Source organism: Choloepus didactylus, chromosome 2, assembly GCF_015220235.1.
Source record: "Choloepus didactylus isolate mChoDid1 chromosome 2, mChoDid1.pri, whole genome shotgun sequence".
NCBI classification, from domain to species: domain Eukaryota; kingdom Metazoa; phylum Chordata; class Mammalia; order Pilosa; family Megalonychidae; genus Choloepus; species Choloepus didactylus.
The window spans coordinates 10608502-10626718 of NC_051308.1; the positions used below are offsets into that span (position 1 = coordinate 10608502).

The window sequence follows — 18217 nt, forward strand, 5'->3', positions numbered from 1 at the left end:
TTAGCAGCTAGGAAACTAAAACATCATCTTAAACTCAACATAACCAAAATCAGACACCCTTCCCCACTCCCAGTTCCTGTTTCCAGTCAACCAATGACCTCCCCAATTCCCTCTCTGCCAATGTTACCCCCGCTGCCCCACTCTCCAGATGCCGGGGTTGTTTCTGACTCCTCACAGCCCTTTTTGCATCTCAGGCCATCAGGTACCAAAACTGGCTTTTTTATTATTTGAAAGCTCTTTCCTATTTTTCTTTGTAATTGCTTTGATAACTTTCAGGGCTCTCTGGCTCCCCCACTCTTGATCAACTCCCCACAATATAGCCAATTTAAATTTCTTGCTGTGGCCTACTCCAGGGCCTGATGGAACCGGATTTTCCTTCTGTTCTCACCTCCTCTCCTTCCCGCTCCCATGCCTTCCTTCTTAGTTTGCCACAGCTGCTGTGACAAATAGCACACAATGGGTTGACTTCAACAACAGGCATTCATCAGCTCAAGACTTTGAAGGCTAAAGTCCAACATCAAGGCCTCAACAGGCCCCACACTTTCTTCTGGAGTCTGTGGTGGTCTGGTGCTGGCTTCCCCCATCCTTGGGGTTCCTTGGCTTCCATCCCTGCCCCCACCTGCCTGGCGACCTCTCTCTAGTGTCTTCTCTCCCAGTTTCCACTGACTTCCAGCTTCTTCTTGTGTGTCTTTCTCTGATTATCTTCTAATTTCTTCTGCTTATAAAGGACACCAGTTATATGGAGTAAGGTCCACTCTGATTCAATTGGGCCCCACCTTAACTATAAATGACATCTTCAAAAGGGGAAAGTCACACCCACAAGGATGCAGATTAGGATTGAGAATATGTCTTTCAATGGAGTAGGTGATTCAACCTCAACCTGCCACACCTTCTAAGAGTCTTACATCTCAGACTTAGAGGTCTCAGTTCTCTGTTTTATCCATGACAACCCACGGTGATCTCCCTGCTGCTGGTGTGCGGATGGACTGCACTAATTACAGAAAACTAGTAAAAGCAACTTGTGAACACTCCACGTGCCAGGCACTTACCAGCCCTTGCCCAAATTAACCCCTTCGATCGGCACCGCAACCCTATTAAAAAGGCAGATAGTACTCCCATTTTACAGACAGGGAGACTGAGGCACGGAGAACTGAAGGAACTCGCCCAGGGTCGCAACAGACTACAGAAGGGCCCCACGGCCCCTGGCGCCTTCCTACGGTTTCCAGCCAGGCCAGGGCATCCCTTATAAGGCTGCGTGTGTCCTTTAACTCTTGCATGCGCCATAGCACACTCCGCAGATTTCATCCTTCTCCGCTGCGAGGAATGTGCGGCATCTTCCTCCTTCCCTTCCACGCCACAGCCCGGCATACGGCCCGAGCCCCAGGGCGCGAGGAGCCGGCGAGCGGGACTCCCAGCGGCCTGGGCCTCCAAGGAGCCCGCGCGGCCGCACACAGCTGCCTTCCCGGGAGGAGCGCGGCGCCTTCGCGGACAGCGGTCCGGGGCGGCAGAGCGGCCGAGGGCTCTCCTCACCTGCCCCGCACCAGGAGGAGGAGGAGGAGGAGGAGGAGGAAGAGGAGGGTTAAGAGGAGGCTGGGGAGGAGCCTGCGCCGGGCGGGGAGCCGAGCCACAAAGTGAAACTCCTGGAAGTGGCGGCGCGTGGAGCGCGGAGAGCCGCAGCCGGCTGTGCGCCCTCGCCCGGGTCCCCAGCCCGGAGCCAGGCCGGGCGCCCATGGCTCTGAGCAAAGGGCTGCGGCTGCTCGAGCGGCTGGACGCCACCGGGGAAATCAGCGTCCTCCTGGAGGCGCGCGGCCGCGGGGACTGCCTGCTCTTCGAGGCCGGAACGGTGGCTACGCTCGGTGAGTGCGCGCCTGCCGGACCTCCGGGTCCCGACCCCGCGCCCCACTGCCAGTAGGTGCGGCGGAGAGGACGCCTGGATTTGCGGAGAATCACCCAGATGGGAACCTCCCTTCCCCTGGGTGACCGGTCCCGGGGCGGCGCGGAGGAAGGTGGCTCTTTTGAATGAAATGGCGCAGGGGGCGTCCGAGAGCTCTTCGGGTTGGAGTGGGTCCCGCACTGCGGCCGGCAGCCCCTCCCTGGGGTCTCCTCTCTGCGCGCCCCGCTTTTCGCTCGGCCCTGCGCTCGCCGTTGGGATCACTTCTGGGAGAGCCAGGTTCTAGCCCTATTGGGACGCGCTACCTATTGTTGAGGCGGTGACTTAGCAGTGGGAACGTGTGACTGGCGTTTCTTTTTCTTTTGCACTTAATAGCGGATGAAACCACTGATTGCCCTTTGGTTTGTCTGAGGGCGGATTCACCTCCCGCAGGGGATCCTTAACTTGCAGATTCCGAGAAACCGCTGATGGATTTTGCCTTGTAAATGTACACTTACTTCTTTGTTTAGAGTGAAAACTTGGCCCAGGAGCGCCGGCACTGCAAAGTACAGAACTTGGAAGCACATATACTCCCTGGCGACTGTACCTTTCAGCTGCGTGTATATGAAGTTAGACGGTTGCTAAACCAGTGTATTTGCGTAAGGGGTTCAGAAGTTTTGAGACTTGTGTGAAGGACTTTAGACACATAAGCTCATTTACTTTTCACAATTATGTGAAAGAGCTATTATTATCATCCCCATATTATAGATGAGTAAACTGAGACCTGAAGAGGCTAGAAAATTTACTTGCCCAGATGACACAACCCTTGCCTGCATGACTCCCATATGACTGCATCTGTAATGTCATCCAGTGCATGGTTTCCTGGTGTCACCCCTCCTCCCCCCGCCTTGATTTGTCGCTGAAATTCCTGGGGAAGGCTTAGGTAATACCAAAGTGAGCAAAAACAGATGGAATTGTTAGACTATTAAACTTTTGACACTGGAGACTACGCATCCGGCTGGTTTCCAGCGGCACCATCTTGCTAGTGTTTGTAGCTAAAGAAAGTGGAGAAAGTCACTTACTTCAGCTGGTGGAGAACTACAAAGTGCGCTCACTTGCTTTACAAACGTCCCCACTCTTTTTTGTTTTTTTGCATTTGTATGCTTTGACTCAGGTCTTGAAAGGACCGTCTCTTTTACTTCCCCTTCCTTGATCATTTCATTAACATACAGCTATCTGGCTTGTTTTCAGTCACTTGATGACTGATACAATGTCTCCAGTATCCTCAGCATCAAAAATATGCAGTGAATTGTGGATCAGGTTATTATCAGATATTCTGATTTGTGCTGTGTTCTGAGAAGTCCAAATCTGGTCATTTGGTAAGGTCTTGAAAATTTCCATTCCATTTTAGATATCTACTTTATAGCATATTTATCAGAACAGAGAGATTAATTTCATGGTACAAAACCACAGCTTCATCAAAGATATTAAAATGTCCTCTTGGATTACACAAAACTAAGCAAATTTTGCACACCTTTAAGAGTTCCTCTGAAGTCATTTGAAAAAAAATACTTTTTCAAAAGTGAAGATTTAAAAATAACTAGTGAGAGTAATGTCATGCATGTTTTCCATCAAGAAGTCACGTTGTGCTGAGATGTATATATATTACATTACATCGGTGCTTACAATCCATTCTAGAACAGAGGGTCCTCAAGTCACGTGCATCTGTGTTTGTCACTTATCCTAGCATTCATTTTTCAGTAGACCTCAGGCTGAATACTTAATTTTTAAAATCTGTTTTTCTTAAATGCTCCTTAAAAGCAGTTGTAGCATTTGGCAGTGTTGCTGGCCTAGAGAAGGCTGGTAAGAGCCTTCTTTACTAGAAAGTTGTTTTAAACTTCTAAAATATCCTGAACATGTCTCCATTATACAGAATGGCCCACAAATACCTGAACCTGAAATTCCCATCTATGTCTGCAGGGCTGGCTTTTATTGCTTTCCTTCCCTTGACAAGGTTAGTAGTTGTTCATTTTTTAAGAAGGTGGTGGCTGCCTCCACTTCTGTGGGACAGTACCCTGTGGCAACCAGTGTTGTTGGCTCCCAGCCTAAAACTGACCCTTCCCCCTTCCCATGAGGTGAAAGGTTGAGGCAGCTTTCTTTTCACTTTGGCTGTGTTTTTTCCTGTGATGGGTCTCTCCAATGAGTAACGACGGGCTGCGGAGACTGAATTATATTCCCACATGGGAAATGGTCTCTCCTCTGGCTGCTGAGTGATCCTAAATTCTGCCCAGCTCCAGTGCAGATGGCATTGCTGCTTTAGCGGGGAGCAGCAGAGAATTAGGTGAGTCAGCCCAGTAACCAAAAGCACATGCTCTTCCGACACTGGCTGCCAGCATCTTCAGGGCACATTTTACCCCCGAAGGATCCTAACTTTGAAAAATGCCTTTCCCTGGAAGGGACTCAGCTGGAATTGGATTGCGTTTTTAGGAAAAACTGACGATTTGTTGAGTGTTGGCAGAGTCCTCGTGTATACTTCTCCACAGCGGGCCATCTAGCCTGCTAGTAGGATCGTTGAAGGAATAATTCCACATTTCTTCTTCTAAAAGAATTGGGTTGAGAATCAGTCTTTGATGTGACTCAGTGGGAGGTGGAATTCCAGAGGCAGAAAAGCCAGACTTATTGGTACCAATTCAAAAGGTTTTTATAAAATTTTCTTGGTGACCGATTCAAAGGTAGGAGGCTCTTTGGTGGAGATGAAAAGCCTTAGCATGTAAAGATCTCCCTCGGCCACGGTCCATGGATAGCACACAGATGCTCTATTTGCACATTGGGACAAAAAGCTCCTGCTATCTTTCGCTCTGCCTCTCCATCCACATCTCTGCCTCTTTTAGACTTAGCATGGAACAGATGGATGGATATGTGCCTATGGGTAATGGATTTCATCCGTTTTCAGGGCATGTTTGACCCCATGTGTGGCCATCACAGAGCACCAAGAAGGGCAGCTGGAGAATTTCCAGAGATTGTAAATGTGTTTGTCAGTGAGCGACACCCTGTCTTTCTCACCCAATCTTGCTGGCTGTTGAGCAGGGGATGAGGGGTGGGAAAGTCGGCTTGAGAGACTTAAGGAAGTTAGTGAGTGTCCCTAAACTGCTTTGAGCTTCTGTTGGGAAAAGTTTTTTGTAAACACAGGCCCTCTGGGTTCTTCAGCTGCTGCTGTATTTGTGGGACAGCCACAAAGTCGGCTTTGTTTGTCATCGATGACATGGTTCTAAAGCTGGAGCCAAGCTGTGTCTGGACTTTTGTAGTTGTTAGCTCCTTCTCAGTGTTTATGGCCCTGGTGTATTTGGTCAGGGACTTGAAGTTTGACCTGCTTGAGAGTGCCTGAGAGAATGGATTGAGTTGCCATTTTACACATTCTCCTGGAGGAAGGTTGAAGAGCTGGTGAGGCTGGCGGAAAGTTCTGGACTCCTGATTTGGGAAACATGAGCGGTGACCCTGGGCCTCTCCTGAGTCATGCACAAATCCTGTTCCCGGTGTCGGTTTTCTCAGGATAATATTTACAAAAATCCGAAGTGGGTTAGTGTGCGCTTCTGCCCGTCTTTTCTGTAACTCATTGATAAGATCATGATTTCAAGTCTTGCCAGGCTCTTGTTTTGGCTGTGTGGCCCCAAAATGTTTTTTATTTAACCTTTAATTGTGGAAAGTTTCAGATCGAGAGAAAAATGACCCCTTCAGCAATGTATCTGTCACTTGCCACTAATAGTTTATCAAAATATTGTCAATTTTATTTCATCTGCCCTTGTATTTTTAAATGAAAAAGTAACCTTCTAAAAGTAGTTATCAATTTATTTACATTTTGTTTATATATATATATAAAATTGCCATTTTAACCATTTTAAAAGCAGTTTTATTGAGATAAATTCACATACCATACAGTCCATCTAACGTGCACAATCAGTGCCTTCTAGTATATTCACAGAGATGTTCATTCATCACCACAGTCAATTCTAGAACACTTTATCTCTGAAGAGGGTTAACTGTTACACTGTCCCATGTTTCATCCTCTGGCCTTCCTTCTACTGACATATATGACCCTAAATTTTTAACCATTTTTAACAATTCGGTGGCATTAATTACATTCATAATGTTGTGCTAGCATCATCACCATCCATTACCAAAACTTTTTCATTACCCCAAACAGAAATTCTGTACCCATTAAACAGTTCCTCTCCATTCCCCCTCCTCCAACCCCTGGTAACCTCTGATTACTTTCTGTCTTTATGAATCTGCATATCCTGAATATTTCATTTAAGTGGAATCATACATTATTTGTCTTTTTGTCTCTGGCTTATTTCATTCAACATGATGTCTTCACGGTTCACGGATGTCGTAGCATGTACCCAACATAGATTTTGTGTGTGTGTGTGTGTGTGTGTGTGTGTGTGTGTGTGTGTGTGTTTTAATTCATCTTTATTGAGATATATTCACATACCATACAGTCAACCATGGTGTACAATCAGCTGTTCACAGTGCTGTCATATAGTTGTGCATTCATCACCCCAATCTATTTTTTAACATTTTCCTTACACCAGAAAGAATCAGAATCAGAATACAAAATAAAAATAAAAATAAAAAAAGAACACTCAAATCACCCCCCCATCCCACCCTATTTGTCATTTAGATTTTGTCCCCATTTTTCTACTCATCCATCCATACACTGGATAAAGGGAGTGTGAGCCACAAGGTTTTCACAATCACATTGTTATGCAGTCATCTTCAAGAGTGAAGGCTACTGGGTTGGAGTTTGGTAGTTTCAGGTGTTTACTTCTAGCTATTCCAATACATCAAAACCTAAAAAGTGTTTTCTATATAGTGCATAAGAATGTCCAACAGAGTGACCTCTCAACTTCATTTGAAATCTCAGCCACTGAAACTATTTCATCTCATTTTGCATCCCCCTTTTGGTCAAGAAGATATTCTCGATCCCATGATGCCGGGTCCAGATTCCTCCCTGGGAGTCACATCCTGTGTTGCCAGGGAGATTTACACCCCTGGGAGTCGGGTCCCATGTAGGGGGGAGGGCAGCGAGTTCACCTGCCAAGGTGGCTCAGTTAGAGAGAGAGAGAGAGAGGGCCACATCTGAGCAACAAAGAGGCACTCAGGGGGAGACTCCTAGGCACAATTATAAGCAGGTTTAGCCTCTCCTTTGCAGTAACAAGCTTCATAGGGGCAAACCCCAAGACAGAGGGCTCAGCACATCAAGTCATCAGTCCGCAATGTTTGTGAGAACATCAGCAGCAATCCAGGTGAGGAAGTCCAACACCTCTGCATCCTCCCCCAGCTCTTCAGGGGGGCCCCGAATATATTTTTATTCTCCACTCAAAATACTTTAGGATGCGTTGCTATTTCGTTCTAATCTATACAGACCTACCATAGCTCACTTCCTATTCAAAGTTCCATGTAATTGTAGTGTTTGAACAAACTGACTTTAGAAGTTATATTGTTTAGAAAATATAGATCCTACACCAAATAAACATCTCTTCCCTTGGTCTCATGTGGAAGTTGAAGTTTGAACACAGTCAGTTTCAACCTTTTACCCTTTGGCCTGATTTGCTCTAGTCTTAACCAGATCTGCTTCATTCATATCTCTAATTGAAGTCTGGGCTCTAGTTCAGCTTTTTTTTTTTTTTTTAACAGTTGCTGTATGCGTAAATACTGATATTCATGTCTGCTGAGCTCTATCTCTCAGTTTCAGGTGTGACACAGATACCCAATGTTCCAGAGACCAATAAGGTTATACATTAAGGGATCAACATCTCAGAGTTTGGAGATAGCCATTACAATTCAGGAACAGATTTTACTGCTGTAGGAGCTTACAATCTAGGGGACCATTGCAATAATCATTTCCCTGTTAGGCTGTGCTCGAAGATTTAATTCTGAGTTTACACATTGTAGTTAGTCCACATTGGTAAGGCATTATAGTGTTTGCCTTGGTTTCTGGTGTACTTTACTCAACATGCTGTCTACAGGATCCATTCCCCTCATTGTGTGTCTCACAACTTCACTTCTTCTCGTAGTTGTTCAGTATTCCATTGTATGCATACACCACAGTTCACAATTCTGTTCCTCAGTCAGTGTACCCTTAGGCCACCTCCACCCATTGCAAACCATGAATACTGCCTCCATAAACACCAGCCGACATACATTTTGAAAAGCAACCTGACCATTCAGAAAGAGTACATCACAGCCTGGAAGAACAGGGTGTGATCTGAGTGAGTCTCCCCATGGCCTTCCTTGGGGCAGTATTGATGGGTTCTGATGACACAGTTGGGGCTCACTGGCAGCACTACCCTAGGACCCGGGCAGGAGAGGGCCTGGCCTGGGGCCCTGAACATTGTCCCGCCTGCTGACTCCTCTGGTTGAGCCTCTCCTTGCAGCACAGGGGCTGAGTCTCCCTGGCGCTCGTGCTCCCCTTTCTAGACTCTGCTCCAGATACACGGGACCCTGGAATTCCTACGCAAATCGTCCCCAGGCCGTTTCCAGGCCCTCAGACGCCTCTTCCGGTCACCTGAGGAGAATGGGCAGCTGGGGTGTCCACCACAGGCCCGGAGCATGTTGGGGTGTGGGTGTGGGTGGAAGTGGAGACGTGCAGGCTGCAGTGTCGTCACGTGTGGGCACGAGGCCTCTCAGGGTGGCGTGAAGCCCGGGTAGGGTGGGGAGAATGGGGCCAGGCTGGGGCGGCTCTTCCTGAACAGTTTATTAGCTTGATTTAAAGCTTAAAAATCATTAGACATATGGGGCGCAGACCTCCAGTTGGACTGTGGCCCCAGAGCCACACGTTTGTGGTAAAGGTGGCGTGATGCTGCTCTGGGCACCATGTGTGTGTGCGTGTGTTTGTGTACGTTTGTGTACGTGTGACCTCTGCAGTGCTCCTTCAGCTCTCAGGTTCTCCATTGTGAGTTTTGGCTGCCCAGCTCCTGCTGCTGGACGGTTTCCGCCTTCTGCCTGAGGATGGGGAATCTTTTCTGTCTTCTTTACATGTGGAATTGTCCTTAAATCCCTAGGTGAACTGACCCAGACTCAGACTGGGAATTAGACCCCAAATCTTGGGGTCTCTAAGCATTTCCTGGCCAGGTGGTAGGTGGCTGTGCCAGTTTGAATGTATTATGTCCCCCAAAACGCCATTATCTTTGATGTAATCTTGTGTGGGCAGACTATCAGTGTTGATTAGATTGTAATTCTTTGAGTGTTTCCATGGAGATGCGCCCCATCCAGCTGTGGGCGATGACTCTGACTGGATAATTTCCATGGAGGTGTCACCCAACCATTCAGCATGGGCCTTGATTAGTTTACTAGCGCACTACATAAGCTCAGACAGAAGGAGCAAGCTTGCTACAGCCAAGAGGGACACTTTGAAGAATGCACAGGAGCTGAGAGGGTAGCTGCAGATGAGAGACAGTTTGAAGACAGTTGTTGAAAGCAGACTCTTGCTCTGGAGAAGCTAAGAGAGGACAAACACTCCAAGAGCAACTGAGAGTGACATTTTGAAGAGGAGCTGTGGCCTCGAGAGGAACATCCTGGGAGAACGCCATTTTGAAACCAGAACTTGGAGCAGACGCCAGCCACGTACCTTCCCAGCTAACAGAGGTTTTCCAGACGCCACTGGCCATCCTCCAGTGAAGGTACCCAATTGTTGATGTGTTACCTTGGACACTTTATGGCCTTGAGACTGTAACTGTGTAACCAAATAACCCCCCTTCATAAAAGCCAATCCATTTCTAGTGTTTTACAAAAAGGCAGCATTAGCAAACCGGAACAGTGGCCAACCCACAAGAGCAACTGCAGGTGAAAATCATTCAGGCTGGTGAGGGTGCCTATGCCCCATGAAGCCAAACTCTTAGAGCAAAGCCCCCAGTGATGGGAAAGCTTTGGTAATGGAAGGTGCTGATTGCAGCCCAACATTGTGAGTGTTAACTAACACTATGGGATTGTATACTTGAAAGGGGTCAAAATGAGAAATGTTGTGTTGTATGTATGTCATCTCAATACAAATAGAAAAAAAGAACACCCTAAGAGCTGTACAGCACAAAGAGTGAACCCTAATGTAAACTGTGGAATACAGTTAATAAGAAAATTATAATAATATTGATTCATCAGTTGTAACAAAGGTACTACACTAATGCAAAATGTTAATAATAGGGAAAACTGTGTGTTGGGGTGGAGGTTGGTGTGTTTTAGTTTTCTAGGCTACTTAAGCAAATACCATGCAATGAGTTGACTTAAACGATGGGAATTTATTAGCTCACAGTTTTGAGGATGAAAGAAAGTCTAAATCAAGGCGATGCTTTCTTCCTGGAGACTGGCGCTCTGGGGCTGGCTGCTGGAGCTCCTTAGTCCTGGGCTCCTCTGTCACATGACAGTGCACGTGGCGGCCTCTCCTGGTCTCTTGTTTCTCCTCTGGTCTCCCTTGAATTTCAGCTTCTTGCTTCCCGTGGCTTTTTCTGTGTCTGAATTTCTTCTACTTATAAAGGACTCCAGTAATAGGATTAAGACCCATCCTGATTGAGGTGGGACACACCTTAACTGAAATAACCTCATCAGAGGTCCTACTTACAATGTGTTGACATCTACAGGAATGGATTCAGTTTAAAAACATGCTTCTCTGGAGTAGATACAGCTCCAAATCACCGCAGGTAATAAATGGGAACTCTGTACTTCCTGCTTGGCTTTTCTGTAAACCCACAAATGCTCTAAAAAATAAAGATAAGCATTAAGGAATAAAGCCCCCAAACCTGCTCCAGCACTTCCGGGCTGCTGTTGCAGGCACACAGTTCTGTTGTTCACACGCAAGTGAATGGAGAAGTTGACGAGAGGACCCTTGCTCCCAGCAGGCAGTAGAATCCTCCTTCGTGGTCAGTACAAATGGCCGAATTGAGGGCACTTCCTGACTCTTTGGAGACTCACTAGATGTCTCTGTCCATGTAAACAGAAGCCATTCTTTCTTTCTTGAGGAAAATTTAGCCAAATGACTCAAAATCTTTAAAAACATTCTTGTCCTTGGTCCAGTAATCTACTTGTAGAAATTTATCTAAGGAAATGATCGCAGCTCAGAAGCCCATTTTGCTTCAAGGATGTTCATTGCAAGCTGTTTTGAGTTTTTAACTGGTTCAATAAACTGGTTCAACTTGATAATAATACCTAACATTTGCAGAACACTTCCCACATACGAGGCACTGTTCTAAGTGTTTTACGTGATTGAGTTAATTAGTCCTCACGGCCAGACAGGCACTAACAATTTCCATTTTATACTTGGAGAAACCGAGGTCTAAGAGATGCTTAAGAACTTGCCTGAGGTTAGTGGTATAGCAATGGTGTAAATAAAGCTGGTGGCTTAAGAGAACAGCATGTTCAGTAAAATCTCATAATTTCATTCTTGCGGGTGTGGGGGGAAACATCCGCTTACATGGAAAAAGACTGGTTTTGCCGGTTGTCTTGGTGCTTATCTTTGGTTTTAAAAAATCAGGTTCTGCTCAAGGAAGATAAGGGTCCCCGGTGAGTTGTAAAGCATCAGTAAAAACATTCCCCTTGTAACGGGTTTTTCAGTGGACACACGCTTTTTTGGAGAGGAGCATTTAGACTCAGAGAACCCATTACCCACTTGCTGAGCAGAGCCTGTCATGTTACACAGAGAGGAAGCTCCTTGGATGGGTTCTGTCCCCGGCTCCTTGAGGGCAGACCTGGGCCTTGAGCCACATCTTAACTCAACTTGGTGGCTGACCCCAGCACCTAGGACAGAGCCCGAGGTGGACTGAAAGGATGTTGAGTGTTTGCTGAAGAAAGCACTAGATTTCCCAACTCAGAGGAGGCAGTGGACGCCAGGCTCGCCTGGGCTGCTTCTGAATGTGAGGACCGTCAGATAAGTAAAATGCTGGACTTGGGTCATAACAAAGAGCTCCTTTATTATTATTTTTTTTAATTTTTAACTTTTTTTTTTTTTAGTAACATATATACAACTCAAAATACCCATTTTAACCACTTTCAAGTGTACAGTTCAGTGGTGTTAATTGCATTCACGATGTTGTGCTACCACCACTACCATCCATGACCCCAACTTTTCCATCATCTCAAATGGCAGCTCTGCACCCATCAAGAACTAACTCCCTCTACCCCCTCCACCCCGCCCGGCCCTCCTTATTTTCCGTCTGGGAGGAGTTCCTAAGTGAGTATGCTGTGATACCCTCTGGGAGTGTTTCCTCCGGTCCTGCTTGATTTCTTCTGGGGACTGGGGGTGCTTCTGCCAAGGGTGTGGCTAGAAACATGCCTTGTGCCCGGAGTGGGTGCCGGGTACCTGTCATTTGCCCAGGGCTGTGCCAAGCGCTTTGACAAAGAGCCCTGTTCCAGGAGGCGTGTTCATCCGGGCAGGTATGTGGGGAGCAGCAGTCTGTGCTGTGGGTGTGCCTGGCTGGCAGAGTGCCATTTGCACGCAGGACTTCCTGGTTCAGAAAATGACTGTCGACAGAAAATGACAAGTCCAAGGGAAGAGTGTGAAAGTCTGGACTTAACTTTAAGGCAGTTTTTTTTTTTTTTCTTTTAAATGCCTCATCTTACTTATTTGTTACTCTTAGAAAATCTCGTTTTTCACTGAACTCAGACTTTGAGGTAGGAACTGTCAGCGAGAACAATCTCTGTCTCTTGGCAAATTGTTCCTGGTGTTTTTCTTTGGCCTCCTTCATTCTCTTGGCCAAAAGTTTAACATATTCTGAGGCCTCTTCTTTATTTTTCTTAGCATGTTGTTTCTTCAGAGCAATGTGCCAACATTTGTGTTGCAGGACACGTGGGATGACAGGATGCTGAATCTTGGGCACTTGGGTCCCTAGTTTCTTATTTTCTTTATTTAGGGGCTTTCTTGTGACATGGTGGCACATATTGTCTTCTTTAGAGAGGTTAAAATTTTGTGGATTATGCCCCCTCTCTTGGGCCCCAGGCCACAAGGCACAGTATACCTGTCAGTCCAAGAATATTCTCTCTCTCTCTTTTTTTGATATCACTTGGATTGGCATCACAAGGCAACCCCACACAGATTCGTTCTCTCTTCCACGGTTCTTCTTGCTCTGGAACTGGAATGGCCCCTGACTCAGTAACAGGTGACATGGCCATCGGTGAGGACACCCTGCTTCATGGGGAAACCTCGTTTGTCGTTTCCACCACTGATTCAGATGACAGAACCCTTCCCCTCTTCACCTGACATGGCAGCAGCCGCTTCTGTGGCTGTAGCTTCCCATAAGTTTGTGTTCCTTGTCTGAGTCAGTGAGCGTCTGGCAGCCAGTGGCTGGGAAGGAGATGCTTGGCTGCATCCCCAGGCAGTGCCTGCAAGAAAGCATTAAGGCACTTTTGCTTTTGTTTTTGTTTTTTGAAGATTTGGGACTTTCCTGGAGAGGCTTCTCATAGTCTCTTGGGTGCTGGGTACTTAGACAGTTTTGTGTTCCTGCATCTGTGCATATCTCCATTCTACTCTCCCTTCCCTGAGGCTGTGGGGCCTGGTCTTTTTCTGATCTGAAGGGAGGTTGGGGGGTGAGGGACATGAGAGCGAGTGACTGCCATCTGTTCTCTGATGATTTCTTGCATGTTTTCACTGAAACTGTAAACTCCCTGAGAACAGGGCCTCCCTTGTACCCCTCTTCTCCTTATCAGGGTTTGCGACAATGCTCAGGGCATAGAGGTGACAGGAAATGAGGATGGAGGTCCCTGTTACCCTTTAGAGCATTGAAAAGGCCTTTGGCCACCAAATGCCGTTGCAGCTTCAGGGTCAATGTAGGATTTGAGGGGAGTGGGATGGGGAGGGGGCAGGGCTGTCACAGCTGACGCTCAGAGAGCCAGAGAAGGACCGAGAAGTCTGTGAAGATCTAGGGACGTGGCCAGTCTCTTCAAGGGGACCAGGACAGAACCCACAGTTCCTTGTCCCTGTCGGCTGCCTGCCTTTTTGTATGTGCTGATATGTAGACACGAAGGCGAGGTCCCCAGTGGGGGGCAACTCGTATAGACTTGGCGCTGGTTGCCTGGCCATGGTGGTCACACGCCGTCACCACTTTCTGTAGCAAATGTGTGTGCAAGACTGGTAATTCTTGACTCAGAGCAAACTAGTTCCTTTCCTTTCCTCACGTCTAACCTAGAATCCTGCAGGGATACCTTCTCTAAACCTTGCCTGTTTCCCTGGCCCTCTACCAGGAAACGTTCCTCGCCCCACCGGGATCTGATGGGGAACGAGGGGTGCTGCCCCATGTGGGCAAAGCTGACGTTAGTGAAACAGCCTTGGGCATTGGGATGTCAGGACCCCTTCCCTGTGGCCCAGCTCACCTGTTCACCTGTTGTTAAACCTCTTCCTTCAGGAAGGCGGCATGAACCAGTTCCAGAGAACGAAATATTGTAGTTTTGGGTCTATCAGAAATGAAAAGCACTTACCTTAACCTCATAGTCTGAATTATTGGGAGAAAAAAAGGGAGGGAGAAAGAAGGCATATTACCGCCTGGCACACACATTTGCTAGAGAAAGTGGTGATGGCATGTGACCACAGTGGCCTGGCAAGGGACAGGCCAGCTTTCAGGGGACTGACTGCTCACTGTAGATCAGCAGGCCGGGGACAGGATCACCAGGCGATCTTGTTAAAATGTGGATTCTGACTTGGTAGTACTGGGGCAGCGCTTGAGATTCTGCACATCTAACAAGCTCCCAGGTGATGCTGGTTCCTGGACTACCCTGTGAGTATCCAGGCCTAGCACTGGCTTAGGAGACAGAAGATCTGAATTCTAGTTCTGCATCCTGGTGCTGTTACTTACCTCGGGAGAATTTAGTTATTCCCTCCAGGCCTCAGAATCCTAATCTGAAAACAAATACATTACAACCTGTCTTGCCTTTCGTACTCTGAGATCCCATGTGTCTTTTAAAAAAAAACAAAACAAGTTTAAACACTTAGCATCAGCCACACCATTACTTCACACTCCTAAAATTATAAACTCTCCAGAAATTCAAATCTTCATTAAGTGATCCAGCAAGGTAAAATCTAAGATGGCTTTGAAGTCTGAACTAAACCTAGCAAGCTGATGCTATACATTTTTTATTGGATGCTTATGAATTAATTAAAATGCATGAGATTCTCTCTCTTTGATTCTGCCCCCTTCCTAGAACCAGTTAAAAAGGTTTTGAAAGCAATAGCAAATTAAATTAGGAACATGAATTACATTATTTATTAAAATATCATAACTATGAGAATTCAGTGGCTGCTTCAGCAGATACTTATTAACATCCATTGATGTTCTTAAAATTGTATTTTTCATCATATTGCATAGCATTTTATTTTATAATCTGGACTGCCATTTGGTTAGGGAGGAGGGTTGTTTCTGTCTCTGGGAATGTGCGGTCTTGTTTTATCTGCTATACCTGACCATACGTGGCCCAAACTTAGCTTTGCCACAAATCCTATCAATGGCTGATAAATTTTGTATGTTGGGAAAGTTCTCTTTAAGAAGAGGAGACAGCTCTCTGCATCTTCTGCTGCTCCTGTGAAACCAGGCTGGCTCCTCCCAGCAGAGATGCATGATTCGGAAGTGGGTGGCTGTCCGTGTGCTCTGGCTGAACAGTGGCATGCAGTGTCACAACACACTGGGATGGTTATGGAGCCGCACAATAGGGGACCAGTTTGTTTTTATTTAAACATTACGGATAGAGAAAGGAATATTGAAGAAACAAGGGCTGGAAGGAACTTGCTTCCAGCCTAGGCTTGAGTCAGGCCCTTCTGACAAGGAGGATCTGCTTCTCTTTTCTTCTGGGACTGGGAGAAGAAGGTGCTAAGTGGTTGGGACCACGTCTGCATTGGTCAAATGGGAGGGCCCTGCAATGGAGCGGGCAAGAATGAAACTCCACTCTGTGATCTTATGTCTCCAAAGTGGACATCCAGAATCTTGCATTTCTCATTTCCAAGGGCCACTTGCATCTTCTTCCAAGCAGACGATGTGGACAATGCCTTGGGTGAGGCATGAGAGATTTTGTTTGGTAGTTGTTCCAGTTTGCTAAAGCTGCCATTATGCAAAATACCAGAAATGGATTGGCTTTTATAGAGGGGGTTTATTAGGTTACAAATTTACAGTTCTAAGGCCATAAAAGCATCTAAACTAAGGCATCAACAAGAAAATACCTTCATTCGAGAAAGGCTGATGGCATCTGGGGTTCCTCTGTCACATGGGAAGGCACATGGCGATGTCCGTTGGTCCTTCTCTCCTGGGCTTTGGTTTCAAAATGGCTGTCACCAAAATATCGCTGGGCGTTTTCTCTCCAAGCGTCTTGTTTGTGTCATCTCTCTGCTTAATTTCTCCAGGGGCATTTGTGTCTCTCTTAAGGACTCCAGCAAACTAATTAAGACCCACCTTGACCGGGCAGGATCATGTCTGCATGGAAATAATCAAATCAGTAGGCCCCACCCACAATTGGGTGGGTCTCATCTCCATGGAAACAACCTAGTCAAAAGAGCCCACCCACAGAAGGTCTGTCCCCTCAAGAGTGGATTAAAAGAACATGGCTTATCTGGGGTACTTAGTAGATTCAAACCAGCACAATGGTATAAATTGATTTCAAACTTGACTTTATTTGTGTTTAATTTGCTGTTTGTTGACAGAGGAAAAGGTAGATTTCCATTAGGTTGTTAAAAATATCGACAATCCAGCCTCAAGGAGGGCCTAGAATCCCACTTCCCTGTCCCCACTTGCTGTCCAAGCTGTGATTCTGTGTTGCAGTATGTCCAAAGGGGGCACTTTTTTCTAATTCACATAAAGGCACCATATGGGCTAAAGGCTGCCTTGGAGAGAATCTGCTGATAAATGTCTTTTCCTAAACAGTGTGGTAATGATGAAATTTTTAATCCAATTGTGAAAGTGGTATCTGTAGCTCACCCCTAAAATATATGGATATTTACATAAGACCATACATATGAAATTAGAAAACATAATTAAGTCACATGGTCTACCTACTAGTCTCCAGACTTCTGGGGTTTTTGAGTGTGTGTCTGACTTGAGCAGCTCCCTCTCCTTTGAAGTTCCTGCTTCAGTTTGCTCTCAGAAAAATTAGGTTACTGAGCACTTATTAGAATTTTTTTTTATGAGAGAAGTTGGAGGTTTACAGAAAAATCATGCATAAAATAGAGTTTCCCATAGAACACCCTATTATTGACATCTTGCATTAGTGTGGTACATGTGTTGCAACTGATAAAAGAATATTTTTAGAATTCTAACTGTTAACTATAGTCCATGGTTTACCTTAGGGCTCACTGTTTGTGTTATACAATCCTTTAGAGATTAAAAAAAATTTTTTTTTCTGGTAACATATATACAATCTAAAATTTCCCCTTTTAGCCATATTCAAAAATATATATTTCAGTGCTGTTCATTACGTTCATGATGTTGTGCTTCTATCACCACCATCCATTACCAAAACTTTTCCATCGCTCTAAATACAAACTCTGTACAATTTAAACCTTAACTCCTCATTCCCTACCCCCACCCCGGCCCCTGGTAACCCATAGTCTAGTTTCTGATTCTATGAATTTGCCTGTTCTAATTTTGTCTTAAAAGAGAAAATAGGCCTAGAACAAAGGTTTGAAGGGTGATCTATGAGGAAGTTGAGGAGTTTAGAGAATGGACTTTGTGACTTTTTTTTTTTTTATCACTTTTCTCCTGGGCCTTCCCAGGAGAGTCTTCCAGTTTGTGGTTTCTCTGGTGAAAACACTCTGAAGTCTTTTGAGTATGGATGATAAGATTGTACGCTTGAAAATCCAAGAGATAGATCCTGAATTATCTATGAGTGAAATGATATCATGTCTGGGATTTGTGTGGAAATACTCCAGCAGACAGACAGACGGACAGACAGACAGACAGACAGACACACACACACACACACACACACACACACACACACACACACACAGTGGGGAGGGGGAATAATTGAAATAAAGATTGTAAAGCTGTTGATAATTGTTGGAGCTGGGTGATAGGTGTATAGGGGGTTCATTCGACTATAACTTGAATTAATAAATTGGCTACTTTTCAAGCTCAACAGATAAATATCAATAGCTTTCCCATATACCATCATTAATCAGAGTATGTAATGGGAAAAAAGGATTCCACTCCCAGTGACAGGCCTAAAAGAAAAAAAAGCCCAGACATGGCACTTTACTGCATAATGGAAAGGTATACCATGTTCTTAGATGAAATCATCAATATTGCAAAGATCTTAATTCTCAAAATAATCTATAAATTCAAGTACCTATGAGTAGAATCCAATTAAATTCCAATAGGAGTTTCA

The 18217-nt window shown here is 45.7% G+C and overlaps 1 protein-coding gene across 7 annotated transcripts in view; it reads left to right on the forward strand.

The window, feature by feature from the left end:
* The first annotated feature begins 1630 nt into the window (after window positions 1–1630).
* Window positions 1631–18217, forward strand: part of SYNJ2 (synaptojanin 2) — a 173200-nt gene continuing 156613 nt past the window's right edge. For all 7 annotated transcript variants that reach the window (XM_037820421.1, XM_037820430.1, XM_037820438.1 and 4 more), the window contains exon 1: window positions 1631–1856. In XM_037820421.1, coding sequence (XP_037676349.1) covers window positions 1730–1856 — 127 coding nt within the window. In that variant the 5' untranslated portion in view covers window positions 1631–1729. The remainder of the gene's footprint in view (window positions 1857–18217) is intronic.